General features: G+C 45.1%; 1 protein-coding gene across 2 annotated transcripts in view; it reads right to left on the bottom strand.

Annotated features, from left to right (window-relative positions):
- The window catches only part of Nadk2 (NAD kinase 2, mitochondrial), a 40,523-nt gene extending 21,043 nt beyond the window's left edge, over positions 1 to 19,480 (bottom strand). For both annotated transcript variants that reach the window (XM_021183622.2, XM_021183623.2), the window contains exons 1-4: positions 19,009 to 19,480; positions 7,413 to 7,501; positions 6,537 to 6,625; positions 4,501 to 4,582 (exon numbers count right to left, since the gene is read on the bottom strand). In XM_021183622.2, coding sequence (XP_021039281.1) covers positions 4,501 to 4,582; positions 6,537 to 6,625; positions 7,413 to 7,501; positions 19,009 to 19,272 — 524 coding nt within the window. In that variant the 5' untranslated portion in view covers positions 19,273 to 19,480. The remainder of the gene's footprint in view (positions 1 to 4,500; positions 4,583 to 6,536; positions 6,626 to 7,412; positions 7,502 to 19,008) is intronic.

The following is a 19,480-nucleotide window of genomic DNA, read 5'->3' as shown; positions in this document are numbered from 1 at the left end:
CAAAGGAACTCGCACAATATGTACTCACTGATAAGTGGATATTAGCCCAGAAACTTAGGATACCCAAGATATAAGATACAATTTGCTAAACGCATGAAATTCAAGAAGAACGAAGACCAAAGTGTGGACACTTTGGCCCTTCTTAGAAATGGGATAGCATTGAAAATGTAAACGAGGAAAATACCTAATAAAAAAAAAAAGGTAAACATGGCCATTTTATAGAAAATCTCTCCTTCTGTCAAGCTCAAGTGTAAACTCCTGTCCACAGAAGCTACAGAGCCTCTCACGAGGTCATCTGCTCAGACACCAGCCTGGGCTCTGGGTATCACAAGCCCTGACTAGATCCATTTCCGAGATTACTTACGGCTGACAAGCTAGTTCCAGCTACAAACAGGTCTGAGTTTCTCTGACGTGAGCCTTTCTCCACCAGGTACCACAGTGGTCTCAGTATCATGGAGACTGAGCAGTTAATGAGCTCTTAATCCACACAGAAGCTACAATTTCACTCAGAATGTGGCTTAGAATGTCCAGTGTCTCACCAAGTTCACTGGCCTCACTGGCCAGCTCTGACAGAGCAGGAACAAAGCCACACAGGGTGGGACTATTGGGATGCTGAGGGAGGCTGACCACCATGCCATTCAAAGGCTACTCATTTACCAAGCTCAGTAGTCAGCGCAAAAGACAGGGGACACCCATTGAATGATATTTTTACTTCAGATGAATTCACGGAGCGAGCCATCTTCAAGTGTTTGCTCTGCCACAAATGAAGGCCTTCCTTACATGCCAGCAGCCCTCAGCAACCTCTTTGACCTCATGACAAGGCATAAATACCTTTTCTTTTTCTCTACTTTCTATTTAGAACAATAGCTCTTTGTTCTGTCTTCTTGCCTCCATGGGCAGATCAAAGGCCTCAGTTTGTTCAAAATCTGACAAGTTAATGACTTAAAGCCAGCTTTTTAAAAAAGAAAATATAACTCAACCATAAAATCACTTAAGTTAACAACCTCTTATCTTAATGCTATAAAAACAGACTATTAGGAATTTCTAAAAGCCCATGCATCAACACTAAAGTTGAAGGTTAATTCCTGAGCTAATCATCTCACGTACTCACAGAACATTAATTAATTCAGCCAGGTTGAAGTCCTAGGTCTACTCCTAAGATCTTTTAATTACATTCACTGTTTGGAAGTTTCCTGAACACTATGTGTATGTTAGTGAAATTAAGATACAAGGTCCTATACCCACAAGACTCAACAGTGTAAGAGAACAGGAAGCTGGTGGCTGAGTGCTGTCTATGCAGGGAGCCTTGGGTGCAGCCTCCATAGGAACCACAGCATACATTTACACTCCATCTTGAGGGGACGGCCACAGGGAAGCTCGGCATAAGCACAGGCTCACGCTTGGCAGAAGAACGTAAAAAGCCTGAAAACCATGCGGGCCCCTGGTGCCCTCGCTCACTCCTTCACAGCACCCTCGACCTCCTAGGTCAACAAAGCCAGCCAGAGCCAACGTGTCCCTGAGTGAGTCTCCAACTACCATGGCATGAACAGATACTCAGGTGGTTACAGTTCACACTGAGCCCTTTACAAAGATTCTGGGCCAAGTTTAAACCCACACATGCGCATTTTACAACTGAAGAATATACAGTTCCTGGGGATGTATGAGGACAGATGAGTCTGGAAGAACAGAGAAGCAACAGATGGCAGAGCCCGCACATCTTAACTAAGAGACTCGCTGCGTATCCTTGGGATCAGAGGGGAGTTGTACAAGACTTCAATTAAGCTGTGACTATAATTAGACTTGCACGTTAGATAAGATCATGAGTTGTATTACTACTTGTGTGTAAAACGTCCCCTCAGGCTTCCATGTTTGAACGCTTGGTCGCTGAAATATTTTTAACAGCAGCAGTGTTGAGTGGCAGTGGAGACTGTAGGACATGAACTCAGCAGCGTCTTCTGCGCATGGCAGGCGCTGGTCAAGGACCAAGCATGAGCCAACCATTCTACGGAGCATGGAACAGGAGGGGTGTGTAGCCCTGGCTCTAACTCAAAAGCACTGGGGCAGTGATGGCATCTGGGGAAAACAGGATCGGTTTTCAGTTAGTGTGCGGCTCCTGATAGGCCAACCACACTGCAGTGGAGAGTGCTGTACTCACAAGCATATGGACAGCACAGATTGAACTAAAGAAGTAAAAAATAAAAAAGACGAGCAGCTGTTGAGAGGGTGGGGGTGGGGAGGTAGATCTGGGAGGACTTAAGGCAAATATGATAAAATCCACAGTATGAAATTCTCAAAGAATTCGTTTAAAATCTTTTGAGAGGTAGAATCAATGGATGATTTCTAGACTTTATTACCAGTGTGATGAGGGTTGAGGATGAAGTCACAGCTTCATCCCTAGCAAGAACTTCCTTCTGTTTATGAGAAGGAAGCAGAGAGGAAAGCAGTGGTCCCCTGCACACAGCTGCTGCTCTAATGCATCTGATGGAAAGCCAGTGTGCTAGAACAACATGGAAAATGGGGATTAGGGCAGAACGTAGTCAGGAGCCACGAGATGACGCGTCCCGTGACTCAGTGAAGGTGACCCCCGAGGCCCAGTTTCCTGAGATGAAGGATCTAAGTGCTAAAACCAAAAGCATCCAAGGAAAGGCAGGCTGAGGTGGCCATGCTCTCCCAGTTAAGAACCAGACTTCTCGGGTGGGATGGGGCTGTCAGGCTTGAGACAGTGACTGCAGTGGGCACCCTGAGGAGGAGCACGGAAGCAGAGGATAGTCTAGACGAGGAGCACAAAAGGACCCAAACTGTAATCCATGAAAACAGCACTACAGACCGAGGACCAAAACTGAGCTCCTTTAAAAGAAACAGACGCAAAGGAGAAATCACAGAGAAGGAAGAGAACCTTTAATGCCAAGAGAGTAAGGAAGAGCTCCGCTTAAACCCCCACGTCAACAAGGACAGGGACTGCACTGTGTGCTCGCTCGGCTCAGGATGCCATGGTCTCCTAAACAGCATCAGGGAACTGGCTGGGGACAAATCCAAAAAGGCTCAGAGGTTTCGCCCGGGAGGCGAGGACACGGCTATGTTGGGGCCCTTGGGAAGAAAAGGGACAGCAACCGAGATGCAGAAAAGGAAGTGCAGAGTCATCCTGAAAAGGCACAGTCCTGAGTGAGCCTGCAGGCAGGCCTGGAGGGACCACAGAGGAAAGGGAGTGAGTGACAAGTGACAAGCATTCCTCAGTGAGCATGGAGAGGGCTGACTCAGGGGGAAGAGATGCAGCAAAACACAAAAGCAAGCATCCTCTGTGCAGTGCAGCGGAGAACAGAGAGAAGAGAGGGTGAGAAGGCTGTGGGCAAGGCCGGATCCCGAGAGCGGTTAGGACTCTGAAGCCAGGAATGCTAGTGAGCCCAAGTTTCTAAGGTTTGGGTGGGTTTTTTTGTTTGTTTGTTTGTTTTTTGTTTTTCTTATTTTTTCTGCATGATTTCTTTCAAGCATGATATAGGAATAGAAAGGGAGACTAGCTAGCTAATCTAGAGTTGAGGAGAAAGATAATAATTGCAAAATATTTAAGGAGTCATCAAAGAAATAAATAAAATGAAGAAAACAAAGGAGAGCTGAGTACCGAACACTAAAGGGCAGATCTCTAGACAAAGTTTAAAATGTCCAGTCATAGTCACTAACTGGCTGGAGGAACGGAAACAGTAAATATCCGTAAATCTGGGAAAGAGAAACAAGTTTTCAGACAGATGAAAGCAACACAGAGCTCCCCAGGCCTGGCCACCATCACAGACACAGAGCTCCTCCAGACCCGGCCACTGTCACAGACACAGAGCTCCCCAGGCCTGGCCACCATCACAGACACAGAGCTCCCCCAGGCCCGGCCACCATCACAGACACAGAGCTCCCCCAGGCCCGGCCACTGTCACAGACACAGAGCTCCCCAGGCCTGGCCACCATCACAGACACAGAGCTCCCCAGGCCTGGCCACCATCACAGACACAGAGCTCCCCAGGCCCGGCCACTGTCACAGACACAGAGCTCCCCAGGCCTGGCCACCATCACAGACACAGAGCTCCCCCAGGCCCGGCCACTGTCACAGACACAGAGCTCCCCAGGCCTGGTCACTGTCCCAACACAGAGCTCCCCAGGCCCAGCCACTGTCACAGAACTGTGTAAGGAAGTGGGATATGTGTATTAGTCTGCCCAGGGGCTCAGCAATCAACTCTCCATTTTTTTTACTAAATTGTTTTTAGAACATGTTCTGATATTCACAGTAGCCAGGAACAAAGATGCTTGCACTTTAACATCATCATGTACTATGGAAAAATCCTTGAGGCAACAGAGCCTACGTCATGAGCACCAGAGAAAATAGGGAATAGCTTTGAAAGTTTATGATTCATATGAAACAAGAAACACACAAAACAAAGCAAAAATGACTACATGTGGAATATTTTGAAAATTAACCCTATAAAATTACTTATTACAAAATAAGCAGCCCTCGCTTACCGTTCCGGATCAGTGTTGACCCCAATGACAGGTTTGAGTCTGTCCAGGACTTTACTCGCAGCCAGAAGCATCGTGCCATCACCTAGCAGAGTGCAAGACACAACCAGACTTGTCTTATAGAGCAGCTGTAGCATCATTCTGGAAATTTGCAGTCCTCTTTTAAATCATATTCCCTCCCAGTCAACTGCTACAGCTTCCCTTCCACCTATGCCTGTTGTACAGCACTGAGCCTGTTATACAGCACTGAGCCTATTGTACAGTGCTGAGCCTGCTGTACTGTGCTGAGCCTGCTGTACTGTGCTGAGCCTGTTGTACAGCACTGAGCCTATTGTACAGTGCTGAGCCTGCTGTACTGTGCTGAGCCTGTTGTACAGCACTGAGTCTGTTGTACTGCGCTGAGCCTGCTGTATCGTGCTGAGCCTGCTGTATTGTGCTGAGCCTGTTGTACAGTGCTGAGTCTGTTGTACTGAGCTGAGCCTGCTGTATTGTGCTGAGCCTGTTGTATAGCACTGAGCCTCTGTACTGTGTTGAGCCTGTTGTATTGTGTTGAGCCTGTTGTACAGCACTGAGTCTGTTGTACTGTGCTGAGCCTGCTGTACTATGCTGAGCCTGTTGTACTGTGCTGAGTCTGTTATATTGTGCTAATAAGTCCAAGGTACAGGTCTGAGTCTGTTGTACTGTGCTGAGCCTGCTGTACTGCCCTGAGCCTGTTGTACCGTGCTGAGCCTGTTATATTGTGCTGAGTCCGAGGTACAGATCTGAGCCTGTTGTTCAGTGCTGTGCCTTCTGTACTGTGCTGAGCCTGCGGTACAGCGCTGAGCCTGTTGTTCAGTGCTGTGCCTGCGGTACTGTGCTGAGCCTGTTGTACTGTGCTGAGCCTGTTATATTGTGCTAATAAGTCCGAGGTACAGGTCTGAGTCTGTTGTACTGTGCTGAGCCTGCGGTACAGCACTGAGCCTGTTGTTCAGTGCTGTGCCTACGGTACTGTGCTGAGCCTGCTGTACTGTGCTGAGCCTGCTGTATTGCCCTGAGCCTGTTGTGCTGTGCTGTGCTGAGCCTGTTGTACAGCACTGAGCCTGCTGTACAGTGCTGAGCCTGTTGTACAGCACTGAGCCTGCTATACTGTGCTGAGCCTGTTGTACAGCACTGAGCCTGCTGTACTGTGCTGAGCCTGTTGTACAGCACTGAGCCTGCTGTACTGTGCTGAGCCTGCGGTACTGTGCTGAGCCTGCTGTACTGTGCTGAGCCTGTTTCACTGATTTAGAACTTCAATAGTGCCAAGACGGGCAGAAAAGTATTTACATTAGAAGGCTGTCCTGCACATGAAGATGGCTGGCAGAATTTCTCACCTCAACAACCCATCAGATGACAACAATGTCACCAACTGGACATCATTGTCCAGGATTGGGCTCTAATCCCAAACATCTCCTTCGCTGACCTATTAAACCAGTTCAAAGATTTATATTTTAGTAAAACATATCCAACCAAGTCCAATTTAATATGTTCTCTCCAACAACTACTTTCAATTTAAAGCTGGAAAAATGGTCACTAATAATTACAAAACTCAAGAAAAAAATACATTTGGGATGATGGGGTCAAATAATGATAACCTCATTGGCTCTTTAAGGCTGCTATAAGCCGGGCGTGGTGGCGCACACCTTTAATCCCAGCACTCGGGAGGCAGAGGCAGGCGGATTTCTGAGTTCAAGGCCAGCCTGGTCTACAGAGTGAGTTCCAGGACAGCCAGGGCTACACAGAGAAACCCTGTCTCAAACAAAACAAAGCAAACAAACAAACAAAAAAGGCTGCCATAATTAAACCAAAATACACTCGGAAAGCACCCTTTGAATTACAACTAAAGAGAGCCTAGAGCCTCACAGCATCAGATTATAAATGACATTAAGAAAAAATGCAACAGCAGCAAAAACTGCCTCGCAGGACTTGAAGGACTCAAAGCAGGGGCACTCCAGGAACCTGGAGACAAACCCCAGGAAAAGCAGCCCGTGCCCAGCACCTCGTGTCTGGGAAGCAGTTACCTCCCGCAGCTATGACAGCGTCTGCCCATCGAACAGTCTCTTCATCGTACTCCCTCCGCTTGACCAGGCGAACCTCAATCCCTTCATCCCTAGGGTAAGAAGTTGCACACGGTTTTCTCAGGTGACATAGCTAAGACATGGACATTTTCTAAGAGGCAGAGTGTTACCAAAATAATAACAACAACCATCGCCATCATCTGTTAGAGAAACAAAGGTGTAGTTTGGGAAGTTAGCATATATAGCCAATTAACTATGACAAGTCAGGAAGCAAATAAAAGGTTGACAACCAAATCTCCATACGGCTTAAAACAAATTTTGAAGCCACTGACAGTAACACTGACTCATCAGAACTTCATTTTCCTCTGCTTCTGAGGCTGAGATTTAATATAAAAGTATTTTTATATTCATTATATAAAACTTACTATTCATTATAAAACAACTATTACTTGAAGTTCAACCAATATTCATGCCTCACTAGGAGTATCTAGTGATTAGCACGGTCTTAGTTAGACTCCTCTTTTACAGTCACTTAGACTGACTCAACTGCAAGCTGAGGAGTCTACAATGGTCACTGTTAGGCAAGGAGTACTTTAATGAGCACTCGTATCTATTGCTCATACAGTGGAAGCCAGCGGAATACCGAGCAAATGGAGGAAACACTGCTCTCTAGGAAAAAGCTACTGCAAAGATTTGAAATTTAACAGTAAGACAGAAATTTCCTTAGAAAAATGGTAAAATCTGGTCCTTTAATCTCAATATAATTTTCTGGAAATGTGTCAAGTTTTACTAACAGTCTGAGAATTAGCTGCTAGTACAGATGAGATCAGAAATCCTGAATATAAAAATCCCCTGTAAGGGCCCATCGCTTGGACTTACCGTAAACTATCAATTATGTGTTCTACATTTTTGGTGTGAATATGATGTCGCTCAAGTAGTCCACTGTAGCTCGAGCCTTTCAAAGCAAGCTAACAAAAAAGAAGAAATGCTATTTTACATCAAAATATTACATATAACACAATGTCATTTAAAAGCCCTACATAAAATAAAAAAAAAAAAAATTCATGGCCCATGTTAGTAACTGTCTATGAAACTACAAGTTCAAATTCAACTAAAGGCCAGACGTCAGAAAAATCAGAACTTTAGTACCAAATACAAATCAGGTTTTGTGAACTATGCAGTCAACAGTTTCCAAAAGGCACACTCTATATGGCTTTTTAAATGTCTTTACCAGGGTACATGTGGCTATCTGTGGGCCAAAGACAAGCTATCTCTGTCAGAGGCAGTTAGCTGCTGACCTTCGGCCCACTTGGATTTGCTGCCTGTGTTCACATTTATGGACCCAGTTTGTACTTTGCCCTGCGTCATATAGGAAAGAGCTGGGTATGTCTCTGAGAAAGGATACTGTTCAGATGTACAGAAATATATTCTTCAAGCATTGTTCTTCCGAGTGATTCGGGTAGTATCGTTTTACCCTCAATACTCTAAACACAAATAATCTAAAAAGTAACATGTAAAGTATGTGTCCAATATAAAATCTAAATGGTATCACTATTTAATTACAGAGTAAAATTAACTTCCAAAACATGATTTAGTATGTAGGTTACTTTAGGGAACAGCTGAGTCACCATCTCACTGTGCAGCAGAGGATAGCCTCAAACTTACACTCAGGATTTCTAATACCAGCATGTACCACCATGTCTGCCTGGTACTGTACTTGTGAAGAAAAAAAAAAAGAATACTTCATTTATTTTGACAACTGTATTTTGCTTTTGCAAGATTACAAACATAACACTAATGTAAAAGGCATTTTAAGTAAAACAAAATCAAATGTCTTACTTCTTAGGCATGATTAAATGTTAATACTTGGATGCCTTCCTTCCCAGTATTTTCTTTGCAAATACAGCACTAAGAATTGTTTAAAGCACGTTTTCCTTCTTCTATATTTAAAAGAACTGTATGAACCCTAAAAGAGTAAAGAAATACATCTGGCTGTCATGAAAATTAATAGATGAATACTAAATTATATCAGACAGCCATAAGTGGAGCTGCTGTCCATTAGAATCATCACGTTCAGCCCAAAGCGGCAGTGAGCACGGTGGTAACTAGAAATCCTTCACTCGAGGCTGGAGAGATGGCTCAGAGGTTAAGAGCACTGACTGCTCTTCCAGAGGTCCTGGGTTCAATTCCCAGCACCCACATGGTGGCTCACAGCCAATGAACTCAAATTGTTGGTTTCTGATTAAGGACAAGCACAGTGCTCACCATGAGGCTTCTGTCCCTCATTACTAAGATATAAAACTTCACACTGACCACCCCTCAAGGATGAACCAAAAGGCCTTCCTTGTCTACCCTCTCCTCCGTGACACCCTGTTCCAGAACTACAAAAGAACGATTCCCAATTGCAGTCCCAAGCTCTAAAGAGTTTGGACTCAACACAAATTGGCCCACATGCCTCTTTTAATATGTCTAAAGCCAAGCCTTAATTTTCTTCTCTAAGGACTCCTCACTACATGACGACAGCTTGGTCAAGATGGAGTCACACTTGAGACCACCTCCTTCCTTATCCCCACATTCAACTACCCAATGCTAGGCATCATCCCTGCACACGTTTACACTCAGCTTTACCACAGTGTGGACAACCGCACAGACTCTGCTCAGCTCCCTATTGGCGCCTGGCCCTCCAGCCTGCTCCCCACAGACGCCCTCACTCTGACACACCGGTGGTAACTCCCTGCACTCTTGTCTTTGCACTTGCTACAATACCCCCCCAACCCCTCCTCCACTCCCCACCCCACTCCCACCTCCACCCAGAACCCTGGCTCCCCTCAGCCTTGCAGTATGATGACAGCTTAACTCTAACAAAGCTGAGGCCCTGAGCCTATCACTCACTGATGCAAAGCCAATTACCCTTTCCCAAAGTCTATTCACTCCCTCCACACTGAATTTGCTACATCTAAAATTACCACACATGTATTTCTTAAAAACCTGTTCATGTCCCCTTACTACAATACAAATTAATACAGCAGTGATCTTCTGTTGTTCTGTGTACCCTCAGGATCTGATTACTGGATAAGCATTTGTTGAGTGAATTCATTCATTCATTCATTCATTCACTCATTCGTGTATGTTTTGGTTTTTGGGGGGAGGAAGGTCTGCTAGGGATCCATGTCTCAGGAAAGCAACAACAGTGCATGCGCAGATTCCAAGGGCAACTTGGGCGAGAGGCTGCCTGCAACGCTGACAACACTGAGGAGAGGCCAAGTGGAGGGTATGTATCATTTTTTATAGTAACACCACACATGATTTCACTTTAGGAGTGAACACTTTACAAAGCTAGAAATGAAAATTTTAAAAATGTAATGTGCACAAAGATTTGAGTACCCAACTACTGTTTATTTAAATATTAGTTAAGCTTAATTATATTTATTAAGTGGACATTTGTTAAATGGAGACTACAAATAGTCCAGAATGCTGACAAGCATTTTAAAGGGACAATAAGTCTTTCAGAATGCTGTCATCAAATTTATCATTTCTAACTTGCTAGAAATAGAACCTTTCTGGCCTCCAGACTTCAATAATCTGTCCAAATATTGGCTCTTTTGTCCCAATTTTTGGTTTGCATTGTATGAACATACACTCTGGAACAAAAGACTTATAAACAGGCTGAGAAACTTCTCTTCTTACTTCCTGGTTCTCAGCAGGCTGCAGGAATTAAGACAAAGATTAGCCAAGGAGCAGCAGGTCTTATCTCAAATTTCTCCGTGTGAAAACACTCGCTACCTGAGGACCAACATTCTCCCAGAGAATGCAATTGCCCGTAGTATTTTCTTTAGCTGGTGGAGTAGCTGGAGTAGCTAGTGTAGCTGGTGGAGTAGCTGGAGTAGCTGGTGTAGCTGGTGGAAGAGCTGGGTTCACTAACAAGGACTAGCCACACTAATCAGGTACATGGCGAAACATTTCCGGAAACACGTTAGGAACAGCAACTAGAATATCCTGAACATGTAAGCAGTACTCACACTAGTGGTAAAACACAAACTGGTAGAACAGACAGTTATATATCCCTGAAAATAATGTGGTCTTAAACACCTAAAAAACTCACCTTAATTAGAAAAAAAAAAAAAATCAAGTATGAATTCTTGTAAAATGGTTGACAATTTCAAAGTTCGAGAAATTTAGATTTCATTCTCAACTTTGTAAAGGTCCATATTACATATTCAAAAACATATCCATTTATAGTATTTTTCAAAAATGCCTGCCTTATTTCCATTAAAGAAATAAATAGAATGATTATTCAAGTTGGAAAAAGCGGAAGAATCTAGAAGAACATTTACAGACAGAATATCTCATGATAAGCAGCACAGCTTCTCCTACAGAAACCACCCAAGCCCAACAGCCCTTCCCTCTCTGCCTTGCAGTTAACGCACACAGCAGTATCAGAGAATGAAAATTGAGGGTAGATTGGCCACATTTTACAGAGGTTTTATGTGAGCAATTTTGAGCAATTTTCTACACGGAGTTCAGCATGTTTACTTCTGAACTTGCCTTAAACTCATTATAATTACAAATTTTTAAGCCTTGCTTTACGGGTCCATCAAGTGTTATTACTCTGGACTCTTTAATTTCCATGAAAGGTCAATAAAGAGTCTCCTTACCACACATGAAAAACACAGCTGTGTAAGATAATCAAAGTGTAAACTCACTAAGGATGGTTCAAGCATCCTTTTACACACTTAACCAGGTGGCTTGCTATTACTCAAAGCTGCCTGGGCAGTGTGTGGGGGTGGGGGTGGGGTACCAGGCCTTTTCGACAGCTACAGAACCAACTGCTTGACCCCCAGCACCACCTTCTGCAGACTCATCTGACTAAAACTCCCTGACCCCGATCGTTCTCCTCTACTTTATCTCACAGGCTCTAACTTCCCTTCCCAGGACTGGTTTCCCAGTGTCTGAGTAAGCTCAAGGCCCACCTCGGGCTTCTTAGCATTGCTCACTTCTTTCCTGAGTTATCTCCAACCCAGGGACCTGGCTGCCAGAGTATGGACTAGTAACTGAAATCTGTCCTGGCAGCTCAAACTCTTTTGATTCAGACTCTAATTTTCAAATGTCTCACCCTAAAATATCTAAGCACCTACAGGGCCCCACTGTTACGTGTGATGAGAGCTGCACGCCTCTTAAATAAGGCCTCATTTCTTTAGATAACTGACCAGACCCAGCAGTCACCCTCAAGTCTTCTCTCACATTCCACCTCCACAGCCAGTCAGCCAGCTTATCTATTGCTCCACATGAACTTTTTCCAAACTGTGTCGAGTTCTACACGGCCAGCCATCTTCAGCTCTGGACTACATCAGCTCTTACAGAGCTGAACGTAAAAGCTTGCCTGTGGGTTTTCTAAACTAATTCCTTAAAAGTCTGATCAACTCTCCTGCCCAACCTAATCAAGACCAGAAATGTCATCTTCGTTCACCCTATACCCCAAATACTCAGAGTCAAGACCTTACCCACCCCACACCCTACTCCTATGAAGGGAGACTTACTGACAAAAAACTCTGGAGAGCTTTAGCAGAGAACGCTAACTCTCAAAATCACAGTTAATGTCCGTCCATCTTGTCCAGCCTACCTCTCTGATTATGCCCCTGCAATACATTATAGTCAGAACATTCTGATTAAGCAGAAAATAAAGTATACTCTAATCAGGTGAAACTGTTTCCTGTAGCATTTTATTCCCAATGGTACTGAGTCACAATGTGAAATTTTTCACTGGATCATAAAGTCTTGGTTTTTGTTAGCTCTAAGATGAACTTCACTCCTTGGTCTCAACTCTTCACACACACAAATCCTTCCATCCTTCAATATTGAGTAACATCCCAAAAAATAAAGGGTTATTTCATTCTCTAATGTTGGCAAGTGCTAAACCTTGCTAAGTGTTGGTGATAACCTCAGATTAGGAAACCCATCCAATGCATGTGAGACGCTTACTTTTACTTAGAATTGTCCTGAACAGTAATGAAGACTGGTGCTAGCAGAACGGCCAGGCACGGGAGACACTGATCACTCAAGCTTGGTCCCGCGCTCCCTTCCTAAACACAGGACAAGGGGGAGGGGAGAACCAACTCTACCAAGATGTCCTCTAACCTCCACCTATATGCTGCGGCATGTGCACCCACACAGACTATGCATGCAGGCACACACACAGTAATAATCACATTTTTAAAAGTAAAGTAAAACTGCAAACAACCTAATTATCCCAAAAAAGAAGCTCTATGTAGCAATTACTACATAGTTAATTCATTTGTATCAATACAGGTAACTTAAAGAAAAAAATAGTAAGAAATGCAAATTTGTAAATACTAGGCACATGTTCTAAAACCTACATCATTACTGTACCTTTTTAAAGATGCATGAACGTTATATCTATTTGTGGAGAGTCATATCAATATAAAACCATCTGCATGATAATAGTATATACCTAGCACCTTCAAACTAGTAGAGATCACCCGTGAAACGGTGGGAGCAGGAAAGACCAGCTGGATGGATAGGACTATACTTCTAATAGTTACTAATAGTTACCATACATGCATACATGCGTGCATGTTTACATACATACATACATACATACATGTTTACATACATACATACATGCATGTTTACATACCTGCATACGTGCATGCATGCATACATACATACATACATTCAAGCAGGGGCACAGACACATTTGGGAATGTACTTACTACACCAATATGAGGACCTCATCCAATCCCGAGCACCTGAGTGAAAAATTGAGCATGCTGGCCCTCACTTCGGATCCCAGAGCTGGGGAGCAGGGACTGGAGAATCCCTGTGGGTTACTACCATCCAGCATAGCCTAAGGGGCAAGCTCCAAACCAATGAGAAACCTCCTCTGAGAAGGAGCTGGAAAATGTTTCTGAGGTTAACCCCCAACGTCATCTTCCGGCCTGACTCGTGTGTGCAGGACACACATCCATCTTAAAAGCTCTAAAGCAAATACGGAAAGCTGAATCTGCTAAGTCTAAGTAATTAAATGCATTGGGATCCTGCTACTGTGAAACTTTTCTACAGGCTTGAAATATTTCATAGCTGGAGACCTAAACATATCACTAAAAAATGTATGTAAAAGTTGTAAAATAAACCATAGGTCTTTTCCTCCTTCATCTCTACCCTTCCTAATTATTCTTTCTTTTCTGGATGCTCACGGACCACTTTATCTACAGAGTTAGAATACTATGTAATAGTTCTTCCAAACTCTGGAAACAATCTTTTTTTTTGGGGGGGGGGGGGAGTGTCCCTGGTTCAGTACATGGCCTGGTAAATAGCTATTTATCAAACACGTTAAGTCGGGCTGGTGGGCTGGCTCAGAGGGTGAAGACACCCAGCTCAGCCTGGCAACTTGAGGTTGATACCCTGGACTCGTAGCATGGAAGGAGAGAACCACCTCTTCCGAGTGTCCTCACCTGGCTCTACCACTCACTCACTAATGCATGCACTAAATAAAACCACTGAGAGAGCACATAAGTCAACCGAAAGCTTTCAGGGCGCTGATAATACTGTATAACTATCCCTAACACGTTTTCATTTAAACAACGCCACACTTTTATTTACTGGATATGTGCCAGCAACGCAGGTGGGGGCAGAGGACAACCTGAGAAGTCGGTTCTCTTCTCCCACTGTGTGCCTTGGATGCCCCACTCCTGTCCTCAGTCTTGCTTTCCCCACTGGGCCCTCTGGGAAGCCCTGGGGTGTTTATAACGTGGATTTTTAAGTTATAGACTCTATTACAGACATGCTTCGTGAAAGAGGCAGCGCTCCAGAACTGCAGGGGCTTCCAAGCGACTACTTTAAAGGAAAACAAAACAAAACAAAAAAACAAAACAAAACAAAACAAAAAACAAAACAAAACAAAAAACAGGCACCGACTCCGCATGGCTGGGGACGATGCAGCTTAGTGGCAGAGCCCTCCATAGCGTGCATGAGGCCCTGGGTTTGATGCCAGCAGTGTCAAATGAACTAATTAGCACGTCACAAGCGTTAACTCCAACAAGTTTTTAGTTCATTTTGGTGATCTTAGAAAAGCTACCTGCTTTGGAAATGTCCAAATCAATGTCACTTTAAGTATAAGAACATTTTCACTAGGTGACCCATCCTTGCGTGAATTCCAATCTGTTGCAAAAATGGGTCAAATCTCCAACATGATGCATATCTAACGGTTCATCATAAAGAAAAAAAAAACAAAGCATAATTCCTCTAAGGCATGAAATTACCTGTCGCAGAGGCTGGTATTTAAAATTATATACCTCTGTGACTTATCAGTAAAAGTGAAGTGAGGCCAACTTCAACTTTTCTGGTCACGATGTAAACATGCAGCAATAAACAAAAGGCTTGGGTCTACACAGAACTGACTTCCCACACTTCAGACCCCAGGAAGGGCGACCAGGGTTTAGAAGGCAAAGCCTCTGTCTGACACATGTATGGTTGGCCACAGGCTTGCAGTTAGCACTCCCCCAGGCAACGCAGCTAACAGTGAAGACTAAAAAGATCGGAGCATTTCCGCTACAGTGACATTCAAGCTTCGTCTTCTTGAAAGCTCAGGGACAATCTTATTTCGGCTTAAGAGAAGACCCAGCAGGCAGACAAGCTGCTCAGAGCAGGAAGATGAAGAAGAGAGGAAACTATACTGTTTGCACGTCAATCTTTTCCTCTGAATGCAAATATTTGTGGAAGGAGGTATACTCTCAGCCTCTATTTTCCACATTATGCTATACTTGACATCTTTTCGGACAGGCTGACACCAAAACCATCACTTGTTTAATTTGTTTCTCAAACATCTTAGCCTGAAACTCCTTTAGAGAGCCCATGTTGGTGATCACTGCCTTACCAGGCTAATATGGAGTACTGACAGATGGATGGCAATTAGGCCCGATGTGAAAAAGCTGGCACCAGCCTCAGGAAGAAGAGGACCAAGATCAGAATCATTTCCCCATGATCTGGATGAGGGTAGGGATGGGTTGAAGGGTAGGGAGAATGAGCAAGATAGAACACCTGACCCTAAGTAAGAAATCATCACAGATTGGCATTTTTCATCATGTCTTTATAATATTTAACATAAGCTTGGTAGGCAGAGGCAAATATCAAGGACTTCTTAAACGGTTATGGCTGAACCTTCCCTCAAAGGATGAACAGGAATTGGAAGACAGAAAACATGTATATCTCTGAGTCACCCATAGTAATTTTAGGCGCATGGTTCAGAGACACAAAGCGCGGGTTCTCTACACTGAATCAGAACCGTGAGAGGGAAGGGAGGTCAGGAATCTGCACTTCAGTGCATTCTTCGGGTTGAAGGGAGCCTCTGCTTACGGAGAAGCTGAGGAGCCAAGGGGCCAGGTGTTCAGCCTCAGATAGAGCACTCAGGCGCCTGAGGCTGGGAGAGCTGATAACAAGAAGGGTCGGTGAGGAGGCAGGCCCTGCCTGGCAGGATACCAGGGCACGTTCTTTAACTTGGTGACTAGTTACACAGCTGACTGCATTTGTGCAGAAGAGAGTTATCTGCAAACTACCATAACCTAAGACATACCATTTTGCTTGTGTGTGCGTGTGTGTGTGTGTGTATGAACAAGAGGAAACAGAAGCAAGTCGTTACATCTCTACGTAAGAACCAGCTACCAAGGCAATAAACAGAAATAATTTAATCCAAAAGATGTGTCATTAAGTGAACTTACTTTGTCTTATCGTATCTAAGAAAGAAAGCCACTAAAGATGCTTCCTCTGAAATTCTAACAGAATGAGAGGAGGCAAAGTGAAAACAGCCCCTTTCTTATCTGATTGGTACAATTACGTATTTTAAATAATACTTTTTCTTTGGCAAACAAAGTGTAGTTTGGGCAATAATATCCTAGCCAGATCAGTTTTGTTGTGTCTAACATGTGACTGTCAAGGAGTCCAGTCAGGAGCCCTGCCTCTGCCTTCAGCCTCACCTCTGGTGGCACAAATAGGCTGGAGGAGTCGTTTATGCCTTTGCAAGATCACAGGACTTGGAAGCAAAGTCCTTAACTAGAAGTCTTCCGTCCCCCAAGATAAGTCATTAACCACTCAATGGGAAGAAAGGCAAAACTCTGAAATGATGCAAAACTACCAGGGAGATTAATTGAGAAGTCAAAATGTGCCCCAAGCTAAAGGATATAATCCTGGCTTCATGGATTAAAAAGATACTTCATGTAACTCTTTACCTTCACAAAGTCAGAAATCCAGAGCTTCCTGAGAGTAAACTACTGAAGACGTCATCTGTTCATCTATTATTTTCATTTTAACAAGGACCTCCAAATAGAGAACTATTCTGCACGAGCGCGCACGCACGCACACACACACACACACACACACACACACACACACGTTAAAAAAAGAGAATGCTTTCATACAAATCTTGTTGCCATAACATTATGGAAACAGTAGCCAGGGTAGCAGTGGCCTGAAGAAAGACCTTGGGCATTTTCTTTTATAACCAATTCATGAGTCAGTTTGACCCCCAACAATATAGTAAATAACATAAAATTCTTTCTGTTCCTACCTTCATGGCGTAGAACTTCACAAAGCCTAGTATTCCTGAGCTGTTCTTATCAGAGGTATATCTAAAGCAATCTCACTGCAAATACTGTCCTGACATCATATCAGTAAGTTAGGGAGACAATAAAACTGCAGTCTCTTGGTGATCACAAGACTGCTGTAGAGCCCATACTTCAAAGCTGGCCTGACTAACTGCATCACCCAGTGACAAACATTAGGAGGCTTCTCTACTCAAAGAGGGAGTTCCAAGTTTTTGAAGACACCGATTACCCCTACATTTTAAGAAGTTTTATTATGGGCCATCTCGTCAGAGATACAAGAGTTAATCTCAAATCAAATGCCATCCCGTTTCCAGAATCCTTGAAATAATTTCAAAATGCCGGCTCCAGAATGGACCTTGGAAGCTATTTAGCCCAACCCATCAGGAACTAGGTGAAACTCTTGAAAGCTAGCATTGCAACACAAACGTTTTTGTTTCACTCATGAGGGTCAGAGACGTTAAAAAGCACAAAGGATATCAGTCAATCCAACCAGGGAGAGCCTTGCGCTCCTGGCGTTCAATCCCACCCTCTGTGGGGTAGAGCTGAGAGTCCCCCTTCACTTCTGTTGGTTTGCTTTTCCTTGTGTGTACTATTTTAAATCCAGAGACGCTCAGATAAAATTGTGTGAGACTAAGCATACATGATATTTCACAATTTCTAAAAGGTGAACCTTGCAGAGTCGGGCATGTAACCAAAAGGACACGCCTCTTTTTCCAAAATAGAAACAAAGCACTCTCATCGAGCCCACAATCCCCCACTTCATTGCATTCATTTCACTCAACTACACAAACTATGCCAGCCAAACCGCTGCTACTCTGCTAAAGACTGCAAATGTTTGCTAGAAATACTTTCAAACACTTGGGGGAAAGAGAAAAATTTGCACTGATTTCTACCCTTGTCAACTTGCCAAACAATACTGACAAGACGCAGCAGCTAGGCAAAGATTTACAATTTGTTTCCCCTGTCTCTAAAATAAAAATGTGAAGGTAACGGGCATCATTTTAGAACAGCCAGCCTACTTATTCTTGTACATAACTGAATAATGCTTATATACAATTCAGTCTAAAGCCTTCGGGTGTCTGGAGTCAACAATTACAGGCATAATGGGGGGGGGGGTCCTAAATAAACTGCTAACAGCCCATTTCCCAAAAGTTACTGGGTAGCACAAAATCAAATTTTTTTTTCAAAAATGGGGACGCTCGAACTCTGGGTTCAATCCTTCCCACACACACACATACATACACGCATGGGTTTGCATACCTGGCAACGCTATTAGTAAATACACCAAATACGGTGTATGGCGGAGGCCCTGTTACTTCAGGGTTCATGCCTTCGATTAGCCTGCATACTTGTTCCTTTTCTGACCTTCCAACACAAAAACCCATCTCGGGTCAGCTTTCCTGCCTCGCTGTCCCAGGTGCTTGCTTTTCAAGCAGTAAGAGACCCTGGAGGGACAGGCGACCACAATCCAGCAGGGCTTTCCCTGGCCAGGCCTCTGTCCCCAGGCGAGAAGGGGGTGTGACCGCGGCACCTCGGCCCTCTCTCCGCCGCCAGTGGCTGTGCTGGAGAATTTCCTTTCTCCCGGTGGCCTGGGGAGAGGTCCCCAGGACAAACAGGGCGAACAACCCTCATCTTCTCAGCGATGGGAGTCCGTGCTACCGAGGCGGGAGCGAGGACACACGTGGCTTCCCAAGTCCCAGGAGCCCCCTCTAATTAGAGGCAGGCTCAGGGCGCCCCAGTCCCATGCTCGAGGGGCCCCACAGGCAATCGGAGGAAGGTCGTCGGGCTTTGGGGGTGTCCTGTGGCCCGTCGCCCCCCACCCCCACCCCCAGTACCGGCCGTCCCCCGCCAGGACCCACCAGCTGCTTCAGGTCCTCCTCCGAGAGCTCCGCATAGCGGTACCGCTGCTGCTCGAACTCGTAGCGGGTGGTTTTCGCCACCACCACCACCCGCGAGGGGCGGAAGCCGCCGTCGGCGGGGCTACCACCGCCCGCCAGCTCGCGCGGCTGCCCGTGCCCCAAGTGCCGCCGGCCGTCCGCGCCCGAGCCCGAGCCCCGCAGAGCCGCGCGGCCACCCGCCACGCGCCGGCAGCTGCCCAGCAGGAAGCCCCGGTAGCAAGTCATGGTCCGCGGGGCTGCGGGTGCAGGCTCGCGCTCCCTGCCGCCAGCACCGCGCCGGCCGCGCACAGGTTAAGTGCGGGGACGTGCGTGGAACGCGCCACTGGGGGGGGGGGACGTGCCCAGACGCACGCGAGGGCGGAGAGCCCCGGGAGGACCCGGGAGGCGGGGATCCGGGCTGGCCCCGGGGCAGTGGGTTTTATTTGTTTGTTTA

The sequence above is a fragment of the Mus caroli genome, chromosome 15 (assembly GCF_900094665.2).
Source record: "Mus caroli chromosome 15, CAROLI_EIJ_v1.1, whole genome shotgun sequence".
NCBI lineage: Eukaryota > Metazoa > Chordata > Mammalia > Rodentia > Muridae > Mus > Mus caroli.
Note: the sequence above shows the minus strand (reverse complement) of the source record. Positions and strands in the feature narration are given on the sequence as shown.